Below are 13,648 nucleotides of genomic sequence, written 5' to 3' on the forward strand. Positions count from 1 at the left end.
TTTTGCGTTTTTTTTTCCATGGACTTTAATTGTGGAATTATATTTCCTGTATATCAGAAATCCGCAACAATTCCGCAAGACGCTCTTAATTCTACAGCAGGAAGCTTTAACGCTGCGGAGTTTAATGTCGCGGGTTTGAAGTAACGCCACGCAGATTTTAACGGCTGCGGAATTCAAGCCGCAAAGGGATAACATTGTGACACAGAAATGTCGCCGCGGACGGCGGCTGCGACAGAAGCGGTGGACCAGCACGTCACTGACACGGGCGGCGGCTGCGACAGAAGCGGTGGACCAGCACGTCACTGACACGGGCGGCGGCTGCGACAGAAGCGGCGGACGAGCACGTCACTGACACGGGCGGCGGCTGCGACAGAAGCGGCGGACGAGCACGTCACTGACACGGGCGGCGGCTGCAACAGAAGCGGCGGACGAGCATGTCAGACACAGACGACAGCTGCAACAGAAATGGCGGACCAGCACGTCTCTGACACGGACGACGGCTGCGACAGAAACGGCGGACAGCACGTCTGACACGGACGACAGCTACAACAGAAGCGGTGGACCAGCACGTCACTGACATGGACGACGGCTGCGACAGAAGCGGTGGACCAACATGTCAGACGCGAACAGCGGCTGCGACAGAAGCGGCAGACCAGCACGTCACTGACACGGACAGCGGCTGCGACAGAAGCGGTGGACCAACATGTCAGACGCGGACAGCGGCTGCGACAGAAGCGGTGGATCAGCACGTCAGACTTGGATGGCGGCTGCTACAGAAGCGGTGGACCAGCACGTCAGACACGGACGGCGGCTGCGACAGAAGCGGTTGACCAGCACGTCAGACATGGACGGCGGCTGCGACAGAAGCGGTGGACCAGCACGTCAGACACGGACGGCGGCTGCGACAGAAGCGGTGGACCAGCACGTCAGACACGGACGGCGGCTGCTACAGAAGCGGTGGACCAGCACGTCAGACACGGACGGCGGCTGCTACAGAAGCGGTGGACCAGCACGTCAGACACGGACGGCGGCTGCTACAGAAGCGGTGGACCAGCACGTCAGACACGGACGGCGGCTGCTACAGAAGCGGTGGACCAGCACGTCAGACACGGACGGCGGCTGCGACAGAAGCGGCGGACAAGGCACGTCAGACACGGACGGCGGCTGCTACAGAAGCGGTGGACCAGCACGTTACTGACACGGACGGCGGCTGCGACAGAAGCGGTGGACCAGCATGTCAGACACGGACGGCGGCTGCGACAGAAGCGGTGGACCAGCATGTCAGACACGGACGGCGGCTGCGACAGAAGCGGTGGACCAGCATGTCAGACACGGCCGGCGGCTGCGACAGAAGCGGTGGACCAGCACGTCAGACACGGACGGCGGCTGCGACAGAAGCGGTGGACCAGCACGTCAGACACGGACGGCGGCTGCTACAGAAGCGGTGGACCAGCACGTCAGACACGGACGGCGGCTGCTACAGAAGCGGTGGACCAGCACGTCAGACACGGACGGCGGCTGCGACAGAAGCGGCGGACCAGCACGTCAGACACGGACGGCGGCTGCTACAGAAGCGGTGGACCAGCACGTCAGACACGGACGGCGGCTGCTACAGAAGCGGTGGACCAGCACGTCAGACACGGACGGCGGCTGCGACAGAAGCGGTGGACCAGCACGTCAGACACGGACGGCGGCTGCGACAGAAGCGGTGGACCAGCACGTCAGACACGGACGGCGGCTGCTACAGAAGCGGTGGACCAGCACGTCAGACACGGACGGCGGCTGCGACAGAAGCGGCGGACCAGCACGTCAGACACGGACGGCGGCTGCGACAGAAGCGGTGGACCAGCATGTCAGACACGGACGGCGGCTGCGATAGAAGCGGTGGACCAGCATGTCAGACACGGACGGCGGCTGCGACAGAAGCGGTGGACCAGCATGTCAGACACGGACGGCGGCTGCGACAGAAGCGGTGGACCAGCACGTCAGACACGGACGGCGGCTGCGACAGAAGCGGTGGACCAGCACGTCAGACACGGACGGCGGCTGCTACAGAAGCGGTGGACCAGCACGTCAGACACGGACGGCGGCTGCGACAGAAGCGGCGGACCAGCACGTCAGACACGGACGGCGGCTGCGACAGAAGCGGTGGACCAGCATGTCAGACACGGACGGCGGCTGCGATAGAAGCGGTGGACCAGCATGTCAGACACGGACGGCGGCTGCGACAGAAGCGGTGGACCAGCACGTCAGACACGGACGGCGGCTGCGACAGAAGCGGTGGACCAGCACGTCAGACATGGACGGCGGCTGTGCCTGATTCTGCAGCGGACCCGTGATGGCGGCTGTGCCTGATTCTGCAGCGGACCCGTGATGGCGGCGGTGACCTCACACGCACGCAGTAATTGTTTACTATTAGCAGATGCTTTTATTATCATTTACTTCCTGAATGGGGATAATTAGTTTATTAGTCAGGGTGTAATGGCGGGTTTTCTCCTCATGGTTCGCAATGTCTTCCTGCTGAGCCCCAGTTATTCCCATTGCCGCCCAGCTCTGGTTGACAGGGCTTATCATGGCCCATGTATCCCCCATTGTGCGGCCAGCACGGCCGCCACACATGACAGCAGCCAGTAATGCCGCCACATATTACGGCTCTCTCGGCTCCTCTCAGGATTTTCCCGCCTCCCTCTCCCTTCGCCTCAAGTGAAAAACACGGCTCAGTCACATGACGTCACTGTTGCCATGACACTCACTGAAGAGGACTCAGGCCAAACCCAGCACAATTCATCCTCCCCGAGTCTCCATGACAACGGGCGGGTTGCGGGGCGGAGCTTTATGAAGTACGATCCAAAGCAAGGACGCGAACGATGGGAGGGGATTAAAAAGGCGGGATGTTTCTTACCCCTCCCAGAAGGGCGTGGCGAGGGCATAAAACTGCCATAGCGCTCTAGAAATGTCAAGGCTTTTAACCACGCCCACGTGCCTAGTTCCCTCCCATTGGTGGATTTTCCTTCTCCGTGCCATTGTTTCTGGAAAAAAGGGCGTGCCTCAGGGGGTTAGCTCCTCCTCTTTGCATGGTTGGCCGAGGCTCTCCTACGTTTCCTCCCCCTGGGCGTGGCTCTCTCGTGTTGTGACGCAGCTCCGCCCGGCTTGTACTGCTCGGCTCTGGTGAGGGAAGCGCAAAATGGCGGACGGAGAGCTGAACGTGGACAGTCTGATCAGCCGCCTGCTGGAGGGTGAGTGCCGGCGGCAGGCCGGGGAGGATGGGAGGGGCAGCGGGGAGAGGCCGGGGTGTAGATGGGGAGCTGTGAGGAGCGGCGGGCGGCTGTGGGGTGATAAAAGCGGGCGGCGGGCCCGGGGCGCAGGAGCTCCGCTGACGCCCGCCAGTGCAGGCCGGGGGGCTGTTACCATAGTAACTCATGGGAGTGACGGGCGGGGCAGCAGTTGGGGTGCAGGAAGTGACGAGGGGGTCACCTGTGGGCCCTCGGGGGGCCCTGGGGGTTGTAGTCACGTGACGCCTCTCAGTGGGGGCCGTTTCTGGGGTGTTGGTCATGTGACTCGCTCCGCTTTTTGGTGCAACAAATCACTTTGCTTGAAATAAATTGCGCCAAATTTGTTGAGCTGAAAACTCCGCCTCCCCCGCGGCCTCAAAGTGGCGCCTGCCGTCCCGGATAAGTGGCGGAGGCCGCGGGTGACGGCTTCGCTTTTTCTTTCTCCCCATCAATCTCTCGCTCTCCCACGTAGTCGGCGCTCCGGCTGCGACTGGATTACAGATGAGCCGCGGAGCGGGCGGCTTCCGTAGCCTTGGATGTAGGCCGTCCGTGCCGAGACGGCGGTGCTGCGCCTTGTTCTCCTGACCAACATGTCCGCCTGCTGTAATGCTTCTCTACGGGCAGCAGGGTCTGTGGGTCTCCTGGGCCGTGGTCTCTGGGGAGCACCCCACATGTCTCGACTGCGGGACCCCTGGTTGTGCGGGGGCAGGACGACCTGGCGGGGGGCGGTGTACCTGGCGGGGGGCGGTGTACCTGGCGGGGGGCGGTGTACCTGGCGGGGGGCGGTGTACCTGGCGGGGGGCGGGCCGACGTCTCGGGGCGGTGTACCTGGCGGGGGGCGGGCCGACGTCTCGGGGCGGTGTACCTGGCGGGGGGCGGGCCGACGTCTCGGGGCGGTGTACCTGGCGGGGGGCGGGCCGACGTCTCGGGGCGGTGTACCTGGCGGGGGGCGGGCCGACGTCTCGGGGCGGTGTACCTGGCGGGGGGCGGGCCGACGTCTCGGGGCGGTGTACCTGGCGGGGGGCGGTGTACCTGGTGGGGGGTGGGGGGCGGTGTACCTGGTGGGGGGTGGGGGGCGGTGTACCTGGCGGGGGGCGGGACTACTTCAGAGTCCTGAGGGGATCAGCGGATAGTCATACACCAGCTGCTCCCGGCTCTTCTGTAGCCCAATGTTGGGTTTTGTCGGCCCCTCGGCTGCAGAGCTTACGCTCTATACTGAGGGGTGACCGGTGCTGGCTGTGTACCGCGGGGTGTGATAGCGGTTATGTACTAAAGGGGTGTGAAGTTATACTTCTTCTGGGCTTGTGTGTTGTTTGCACAGTGTTTGTTTGTGCCCGCCGCTGGGCTGCAGAGCTTGCACTCTAATCAGAGGAGAGAGGGGTGTGACTAGTGTCATACAGGGTCGGTGTGCGAGGGATCTACTGTGGGCGTCTAGAAGTATCCGCTCCTCCCAGTACGCTTCAGGGGGGTCAATACTGGTGACGCCGCGGCACAGAACCGGTCAGGTATCGGGGGGGGGGGGGGTATATATCTGTTCCTTGACAATAGGACAGTGTCTTATATTAACTCTTGCTCAGATGCACCTTTTCCCGCGTCTCGCTGCCTGGACACTATTTGAATTGACTCTTTTAATTAACTGTAAGCAGGGCTTAATTTTGGAGTAGGGCTTATACTTCAGGCATCCCGGAAAATCATGCTAGGGCTTATTTTCAGGAAAATGGTGTGTATATATAATTTCTGGTTAATGTTTAGCTTTGGTGAGCACTTGGCTGCAGAGCTTACGCTCTAGAAGGCTGGCCTGGAGATGGCTGTGAATACTTGGCCGCTCTCCCTCTTTCTATAGGTGTTCTGGATCTCTTGGCTGCAGAGCTGACCATCTAGGTGGTGAGCTGCGGGGGAGGGGGCGGCCCCCGGGGTGATGTCTGTGTAGACAGGACAGTCATGTGACAGAGATGGGGGGGCGTGCAGAAGGGGAAACCGCCAAATTCTACGCGCAGTGTCGCATGCGACCGCAGTGTGTGGCGCCTAGAGCCCGTGTCGGGTGCGTGGATTGTGCCGCCTCCGTGATGGCGCTCATCTGCGGCTTGTTGCTAATCTACTCCTCCGGTCCAAACCAAGGTGTAACGAAGGGACGACAACGCTGCGACTAATTAGCCCCGCCCCTTTACTTCCACAAATGATCCTGTTCAAAATGGAAGAGGCGAACAGACATGAGGCGTCCGTGGGGCCGGTGTGTGGGGAGGGGGACACAGTCTTAGTAAATATTGGCGCCTCGCTCTGACTTTTGGACTAGATCCCCGTTTACAAGAATCCTGTTACTCGTTTGTTGCGATTACAGCTCATCTTTATCGCGTTTTGCCCCGCTAACAGGAGATCGATGACGGTAATGATCGGTTTAGTGTTTGATGACTTAAAGCCCCCCCGGGCGTGGAGACGGCATCGCGGGGCGTGGAGACGGCATCGCGGTCCGCGGCGGGATCCAGCTCCGCCTCTAGAGCCCGCCGCACAGGCCACGGTTTCGGCCGCAGATTCGTGCGCAGGTTTAGCACCGGAAAAACTCACGTGTTGAATTCTGCCATGAAAAATGGCGTTTGCGCGTCCAGGAGTAACTTGTGGAAACGTGACGGAGTTCGGCGCTGGGATTCCGCCCGTGGACGGGGATCACACCGCTGTCTTTAGAGGCGGAATTCGCATGGTAAACTCTACGGTGAAACGGTCATCTGACCGCGTCTTTGGTTGTAGCCGGCGCCTCCACGTAGAGCGTAACGCCGCATTGTATTATATTTGGGGGGGGGGACGGACTACTCCTGTCGGAGTATTATACACGGCGGGGGGGACTACTTCTCCTGTCGGAGTATTATACACGGCGGGGCGGGACTACTTCTGCTGTCGGAGTATTATACACGGCGGGGCGGGACTACTTCTGCTGTCGGAGTATTATACACGGCGGGGCGGGACTACTTCTCCTGTCGGAGTATTATACACGGCGGGGCGGGACTACTTCTGCTGTCGGAGTATTATACACGGCGGGGCGGGACTACTTCTGCTGTCGGAGTATTATACACGGCGGGGCGGGACTACTTCTCCTGTCGGAGTATTATACACGGCGGGGCGGGACTACTTCTCCTGTCGGAGTATTATACACGGCGGGGCGGGACTACTTCTCCTGTCGGAGTATTATACCCGTAGCGCCGCATCATAGAGGGATCCGCTGTCAATTTAAAGGCAGAATCCCCGCAGTTTTGCGCCCCGATACGCCCGAACGCGACGTGGTGAGATATTCACGTGTTCTCGCCGCAAGGACCGCAAAAAACAACCCTCAAAAGCCCCCCTTGGTTTCCCCGGCCTTCATGCGTGAATCCGCTCGTGTGGTGCGCACTTGTGATCCCGCTGTCGTCAGTCCGGTTTTATCCTGATGTTGCACTAATAACGCCGTGTAGATGAGGCGTCGCGGCAGATGTAGGAGTCTGCGTCAGAATCCGCCTGAATCACCGGCGCGGACCTCCTCGTGCGCCCGGATCCGCAGGCAGGTTTGTGGCGCGGCAGCTGAAGACGCTCCACGTGTCGGGACGTTACAGATGAATGGAGTCTGTAAGCATATTTTGGCGCGTACTACACCGCGCAAACACAGCGGCTGTCCGGTTTTCCTAGCGGGTTGTTGGCCGCTCTGGTGGGGGGCGTCTTGCGTGTAAACCTTCCGTGGCGATCAGCGAAGCCGCTCTGACCGGCTGTCCGGGCGCTCGCCGTGGGCCGCTGTGTCGGCCAGCAGGTTTACAGCCGCTGCTGCTGTGGAGCGTCTGCAGCTTGTGGGGTGGCAGTCGGAGGTTGGTGCCACAATGCCACCTTACATGGGCATGTAGAGTCTGATGTGAGGCAGGAGCTGCGGGCTGCTGATCAGCTCCAGTAGTTACCGGCTGCAGTATCAGGGGGGCCGACAGAAGCCGCCTGCTGAGGGGTCGCGTCTCTGAGGCCGCAGGGGATCCGACCTCTATTACGCTTATAGGCTTTTCTGTTGTAACCATTTGTATAGATCCGCAGGGCTGCTCAGGGGCCGCGGCGTCCTACGGCGGGCCGCAGCGGGGGATTTGGGTGAAAAAAGTAGATATTTACCGACTAGGAATATAAAAACCCGATGTTATCGTTTCACTACAGTAAACTTGTTGCTGATTTACATATGAGCCGCGGGGCGGACATGCTGGTAACGGCACTAGGGTCAGCCGCTGAGCGTGGATCCAGAAACCCCCCCAGCATGCCCTGGAACTACAACCCCCCCCCCCCCCTCCCCCAAGCATGCCCACAGAGCCGCACACATGGATCCTGTTGACCCCTCTGTTTGGTGGTGAGTGCCTCTCGGTGGTTGTCAGGTGTTTGCTTGGCTACTGTTTATCGCCCGGGGTGTGGTAACTCTGCTGCCCCCCTCGCCGTCCCGCTGCAGCCGCAGGGCCTGCTCCCCTCTGTACCCCCCGGGCCGCTCTCGTCAGCAGTTTCCCTGTTGCTAACGGCCCCCGGTGGGCCGGCCGCAGCGCTCACTGAGGCAGCGCTTTCTCGCAGCCGCTGACTTTGTCCTCATTGAAGTCGATGGATGGCGGCGCAGTATCTGATGGCAGAGAATCCCATCGCTCTGCGTCCCGAGGTGCCGGGCTCCGGGTGCATGGAAGTGACGTCTCTGCGGAGCTGAGGTTCCAGGAGGAGACGCTCCGACTATATTTGGCCATAGTTGGGACAGAGGAGATCTCCTCCTGTACGTGCGACGGCGAGACGCTCTGCAGGGTAGATCGGAGCGCAGAGCGCGGCTTCTGATTGGGTCGCCTCAGACGCTGCAGCTTGTTTTTGTTTTCTTCTTCCCTCTTTCAAAAACTAACGTTCCTTCTGCGTGGATCCGCCGGCCGTCTCGCGGTTTGTGGATCCGCCGGCCGTCTCGCGGTTTGTGGATCCGCCGGCCGTCTCGCGGTTTGTGGATCCGCCGGCCGTCTCGCGGTTTGTGGATCCGCCGGCCGTCTCGCGGTTTGTGGATCCGCCGGCCGTCTCGCGGTTTGTGGATCCGCCGGCCGTCTCGCGGTTTGTGGATCCGCCGGCCGTCTCGCGGTTTGTGGGTCCGCCGGCCGTCTCGCGGTTTGTGGGTCCGCCGGCCGTCTCGCGGTTTGTGGGTCCGCCGGCCGTCTCGCGGTTTGTGGGTCCGCCGGCCGTCTCGCGGTTTGTGGGTCCGCCGGCCGTCTCGCGGTTTGTGGATCCGCCGGCCGTCTCGCGGTTTGTGGGTCCGCCGGCCGTCTCGCGGTTTGTGGGTCCGCCGGCCGTCTCGCGGTTTGTGGATCCGCCGGCCGTCTCGCGGTTTGTGGATCCGCCGGCCGTCTCGCGGTTTGTGGATCCGCCGGCCGTCTCGCGGTTTGTGGATCCGCCGGCCGTCTCGCGGTTTGTGGCTCTCGGTATGTAAAGCGATCGTGTGATAATCAGCGGGCGCCGTACGGGGTAACCTGGGCGTGCGTGTGCGAGGCCGCGGTCATACGGGCAAGTGCAATATTGGTCCGAGAAACTCAGAACGGCGTCGCGCTCAGACCTGCGAGTACGATGCGTTTTGGGAGAAGTGCGTCCAGCGCTGCGCCTGTTCCTATAGCGGACTCGCATGGCGGTCGCACAGCAGGCGGCGTGATATTTATTTTTTAAGGATCCCATAAAAATAGCGATTCTTTGTGGATTTACATTAAAGTAGGACCTTCAGCGGGTTTCTCTGAATTAGATCGTTTCCGACGACGGGTCCGTCTAACGTGCGAGGCCCGTCCGGATGCAGTTGGACAGAACTGTGCATGGGAATGAACCTTTAGGCTGGGCGCACTTGCCGTGTGCCCAAGAGGTTCGGTCACAACGCTCATTGGCCGCCACATGAACATCTGCCCGATACTGACATGTTTGTGCCCAGACAGGAAGTTGGGATGGGGGGGGGGGGGGGGGGGGGTACTGACGTCCGTGCAATCCTCCCCCTGCAGCGGACCTGCATACAGAAGGCGAGGTATCTACACGTGGACCTCGGTGGCAGCGCAACGGCTGCGGGGTTCGGCCGAGCGCTGCGCTCACTCCTTCTGTTGGACTTTTTAAATGGCGCGATCATCTGACGGGCTAACGGCCGTGCCCGGAGTTCGCTGTCCGCCTCACATCTTGTACAACGAGCTGCTACTCGGAAAATCAAGTGACTTCCTTTAAGGTGAACCTGATGGGATCTGCCGGGGGCCGATACAAAGTGACAAGCCGCACGTTCTGGGGCCGACGCGCTTCAGCTCCCCCTGTCCGGTCTGTCTGCGCCATTGTCTTGGAGCGCCGTAGCTGCTTTATCTACATATTTATACGTCAACTTCAGCTCCGACCACAACGATATTTCTTGCGTCTCGTAACGCACGAGAAAATGGCCGCCGTAAAGAGGCCGCATACCTGACTGCGCTGCTGGAGGATCTGTGTCCTTGCCGTTTCCGCTCGTTGGGCGCCGCGGCTCCGTGCTGTATTTAGCCTGGTGATCCAGGCGCCCCGCGGCGGTGATGTCGCTGTAATGAGATCCTCCCGGTATATTTAGCCAACAGGTCACCCGTGTCGGTCTCGTTTCTGCGGCTCGTGGTCTGATGACGGAGAGGCCGCAGCGCCCGCCACACTGTTCAGCTGCAGAGTAGACGTGCGATTAGTCGGTGACTAGTGTGGTACGTGCACCTATTGTATATAATGCTGGGCACCCAGATGGCACCATATCTCACCCCTGCTGCCTTTGGACCGTCCCGTTGGCTGAGCGCCCTGTACCATGAAGTCAGTGGGAATGGAAGGGTTAACGGGATATTGCAGGACGCGCTTATTTACACGGTTTTGCATGCCTTCTGTACGATTGCGCAATGAACAGAACCGGCGCGGCGTTAACTCATTATTTCCAATGGGTTACCTTCATGCAGGTGTTTTTCTTCTCTTGTACCGGTAGTGCGATACGGAAAAACTGCAGCGGGTCTAATTTCCTGCAAACGGGACTTGCAGCGCGCAGCGTGTCGGCGCACGGACGGCCTGAGAATCTCGCGGGGAGCTTGCCGGCGGCTGCATTCAAGGTCTTCGGTAGTCCCATTGACATGAACAGCGGTGCACGTGGTGGACCGCGGCCCCGATCATTGGAGGACGCTTGGGACCCTGTTGTCTTCAGCAGTCGGACCCCCACAGATCAGCTCCGTTCTCACCTTTCCTACAGACGGGAGGATAACTTTTTGTTAACAGGGATCTCCTCATCTTATTACGAGATTGTACCACCACTTCCTGACAGCAGGGGGGGTCCTACAAGTTAGGGGGTCCACCATCTGACACACACACTTGTGCTGCTAGTGCACGCCTCTTGTGTCTGCTACACAATGCAGGTGAAGCTACACTGATTGCAGCCGGTACCAGGTGTTGACGGGCCAGTCTGTGCGATAGGTGTGTAACAGAGGTTTTGGGCTCTGTGGCAAAATATGCTTCCAGTATATCCCGTTGATGTATGGTGGGGACGGGCCCTCTTGGGATGCGGTGGGCCCCGGTCGTAGGGGCGGGGACGGGCCCTCTTGGGACGCGGTGGGCCCCGGTCGTAGGGGCGGGGACGGGCCCTCTTGGGACGCGGTGGGCCCCGGTCGTAGGGGCGGGGACGGGCCCTCTTGGGACGCGGTGGGCCCCGGTCGTAGGGGCGGGGACGGGCCCTCTTGGGATGCGGTGGGCCCCGGTCGTAGGGGCGGGGACGGGCCCTCTTGGGATGCGGTGGGCCCCGGTTGTAGGGGCGGGGACGGGCCCTCTTGGGATGCGGTGGGCCCCGGTCGTAGGGGCGGGGACGGGCCCTCTTGGGATGCGGTGGGCCCCGGTCGTAGGGGCGGGGACGGGCCCTCTTGGAATGCGGTGGGCCCCTGTCGTAGGGGCGGGGACGGGCCCTCTTGGGATGCGGTGGGCCCCGGTCGTAGGGGCGGGGACGGGCCCTCTTGGGACGCGATGGGCCCCGGTCGTAGGGGCGGGGACGGGCCCTCTTGGGACGCGGTGGGCCCCGGCCGTAGGGGCGGGGACGGGCCCTCTTGGGACGCGGTGGGCCCCGGCCGTAGGGGCGGGGACGGGCCCTCTTGGGACGCGGTGGGCCCCGGCCGTAGGGGCGGGGACGGGCCCTCTTGGGACGCGGTGGGCCCCGGCCGTAGGGGCGGGGACGGGCCCTCTTGGGACGCGGTGGGCCCCGGCCGTAGGGGCGGGGACGGGCCCTCTTGGGACGCGGTGGGCCCCGGCCGTAGGGGCGGGGACGGGCCCTCTTGGGACGCGGTGGGCCCCGGCTGTAGGGGCGGGGACGGGCCCTCTTGGGACGCGGTGGGCCCCGGCCGTAGGGGCGGGGACGGGCCCTCTTGGGACGCGGTGGGCCCCGGCCGTAGGGGCGGGGACGGGCCCTCTTGGGACGCGGTGGGCCCCGGCCGTAGGGGCGGGGACGGGCCCTCTTGGGACGCGGTGGGCCCCGGCTTTCTGCTGAGGACGCCTCTCCGCCTCGTCATCTGACGTGACGGGAGCGCTGGGATCCTGCGGATTCGTGAAGGACGAGGCTGGAGGTTTTCTCCGCGGACATAACTTCTCTCCTTGTTTGTTTTGCACACCAGAAGGATGTTGGATTTGGGATTTCACAACCTCACATGCAGATCTGTTACAAGCGATGGCGCGACTTGCAGGGGTTCGGGAAGAAGGATCTTACTCAGCAGCAATGAGATCAGTGGCAGCGGCCTAATCTGGTAAACAGGTTCACGTGGCATCGTGTCCGGCTGCCGTGTAGTCACTGACGCTGCGGGATTATGTGCTGCACAATGCAGACCGAGGACCGGGGGTAATTGGGTTATAAAATAATGTATCCCATTACTGAGAGCTCAGCCGGTGTATGAGCGCCGCTGCACATAAAGAGTTAATCTAAAACTGTTGGCTGACTATTAGTAATCCTGAGTTACATCCTGTATTATACTCCAGAGCTGCGCTCACTATTCTGCTGGTGGAGTCACTGTGTACATACATTACTTATCCTGTACAGCTCCTGAGTTACATCCTGTATTATACTGCAGAGCTGCACTCACTATTCTGCTGGTGGAGTCAAATACAGGATGTAACTTGGGGTCAGTACAGGATAAGTAATGTATGTACACAGTGACTCCACCAGCAGAATAGTGAGTGCAGCTCTGGGGTATATAATAAAGGATGCAACTCCGGATCAGTACAAGATATGTAATGTACACAGTGACTCCACCAGCAGAATAGTGAGTGCAGCTCTGCAGTATAATACAGGATGTAACTCAGGATCAGTACAGGATAAGTAATGTATGTACACAGTGACTCCACCAGCAGAATAGTGAGTGCAGCTCTGCAGTATAATACAGGATGTAACTCAGGAGCAGTACAGGATAAGTAATGTATGTACACAGTGACTCCACCAGCAGAATAGTGAGTGCAGCTCTGCAGTATAATACAGGATGTAACTCAGGATCAGTACAGGATAAGTAATGTATGTACACAGTGACTCCACCAGCAGAATAGTGAGTGCAGCTCTGGAGTATAATACAGGATGTAACTCAGGATCAGTACAGGATGAGTAATGTATGTACACAGTGACTCCACCAGCTGAATAGTGAGTGCAGCTCTGGAGGATAATACAGGATGTAACTCAGGAGCAGTACAGGATAAGTAATATATGTACACAGTGACTCCACCAGCAGAATAGTGAGTGCAGCTCTGGAGTATAATACAGGATGTAACTCAGGAGCAGTACAGGATAAGTAATGTATGTACACAGTGACTCCACCAGCAGAATAGTGAGTGCAGCTCTGCAGTATAATACAGGATGTAACTCTTGATGGCGGTAACAGTGGCATGTTGTCTGGAGGCCTCTTCATAGATCGGCGCAGTCTGTTACATGTAGAGCTATACAGGCCCGATGAGGACACTCGGCGGTGTTGGATCTGTTGGAATGGTGCGGCAGAGGTGTTAAACATCTAGATAAGTGATGGCGAACCTTCTAGAGACCGAGTGCCCAAACTGCAACACAAAACACACTTATCGCAAAGTGTCAACATGTCAGGGGGCGGGGCTTATCACGACATATGATCTTTACCTCCGTCGTTCTAAAAAGGACAGCGTGCAGATTTTAACTGCTTTTTGGATGCAGAAATGCTGCAGAATTTGCCACGGAAGTTTCCGCTGAGGATATTCTGCAGCATTTACACCACGTGTAACGACATCCCACAGCGGCCCCCAGTAGTAATAATGCCCCCCTCACCCCCTCAGACCCATATACTTACCCCTTCCTTCTCCTTATGGAAGCGCCGCTGCTCCTCTGCTCGGCGTTGCTGCTGCTGATCCTAGGTGCACACTGATGTCAGTGTGCT

At 60.1% G+C, this 13,648-nt stretch overlaps 1 protein-coding gene across 1 annotated transcript in view; it reads left to right on the forward strand.

The window, feature by feature from the left end:
* The first annotated feature begins 3,096 nt into the window (after positions 1-3,096).
* PPP1CB (protein phosphatase 1 catalytic subunit beta) overlaps positions 3,097-13,648 on the forward strand; it is a 33,936-nt gene continuing 23,384 nt past the window's right edge. The window contains exon 1 of the mRNA XM_066595103.1: positions 3,097-3,236. Within this exon, the coding sequence (XP_066451200.1) occupies positions 3,185-3,236 (52 nt within the window). The 5' untranslated portion in view covers positions 3,097-3,184. The remainder of the gene's footprint in view (positions 3,237-13,648) is intronic.

The sequence above is a fragment of the Eleutherodactylus coqui genome, chromosome 3 (assembly GCF_035609145.1).
Source record: "Eleutherodactylus coqui strain aEleCoq1 chromosome 3, aEleCoq1.hap1, whole genome shotgun sequence".
Lineage (NCBI taxonomy): Eukaryota > Metazoa > Chordata > Amphibia > Anura > Eleutherodactylidae > Eleutherodactylus > Eleutherodactylus coqui.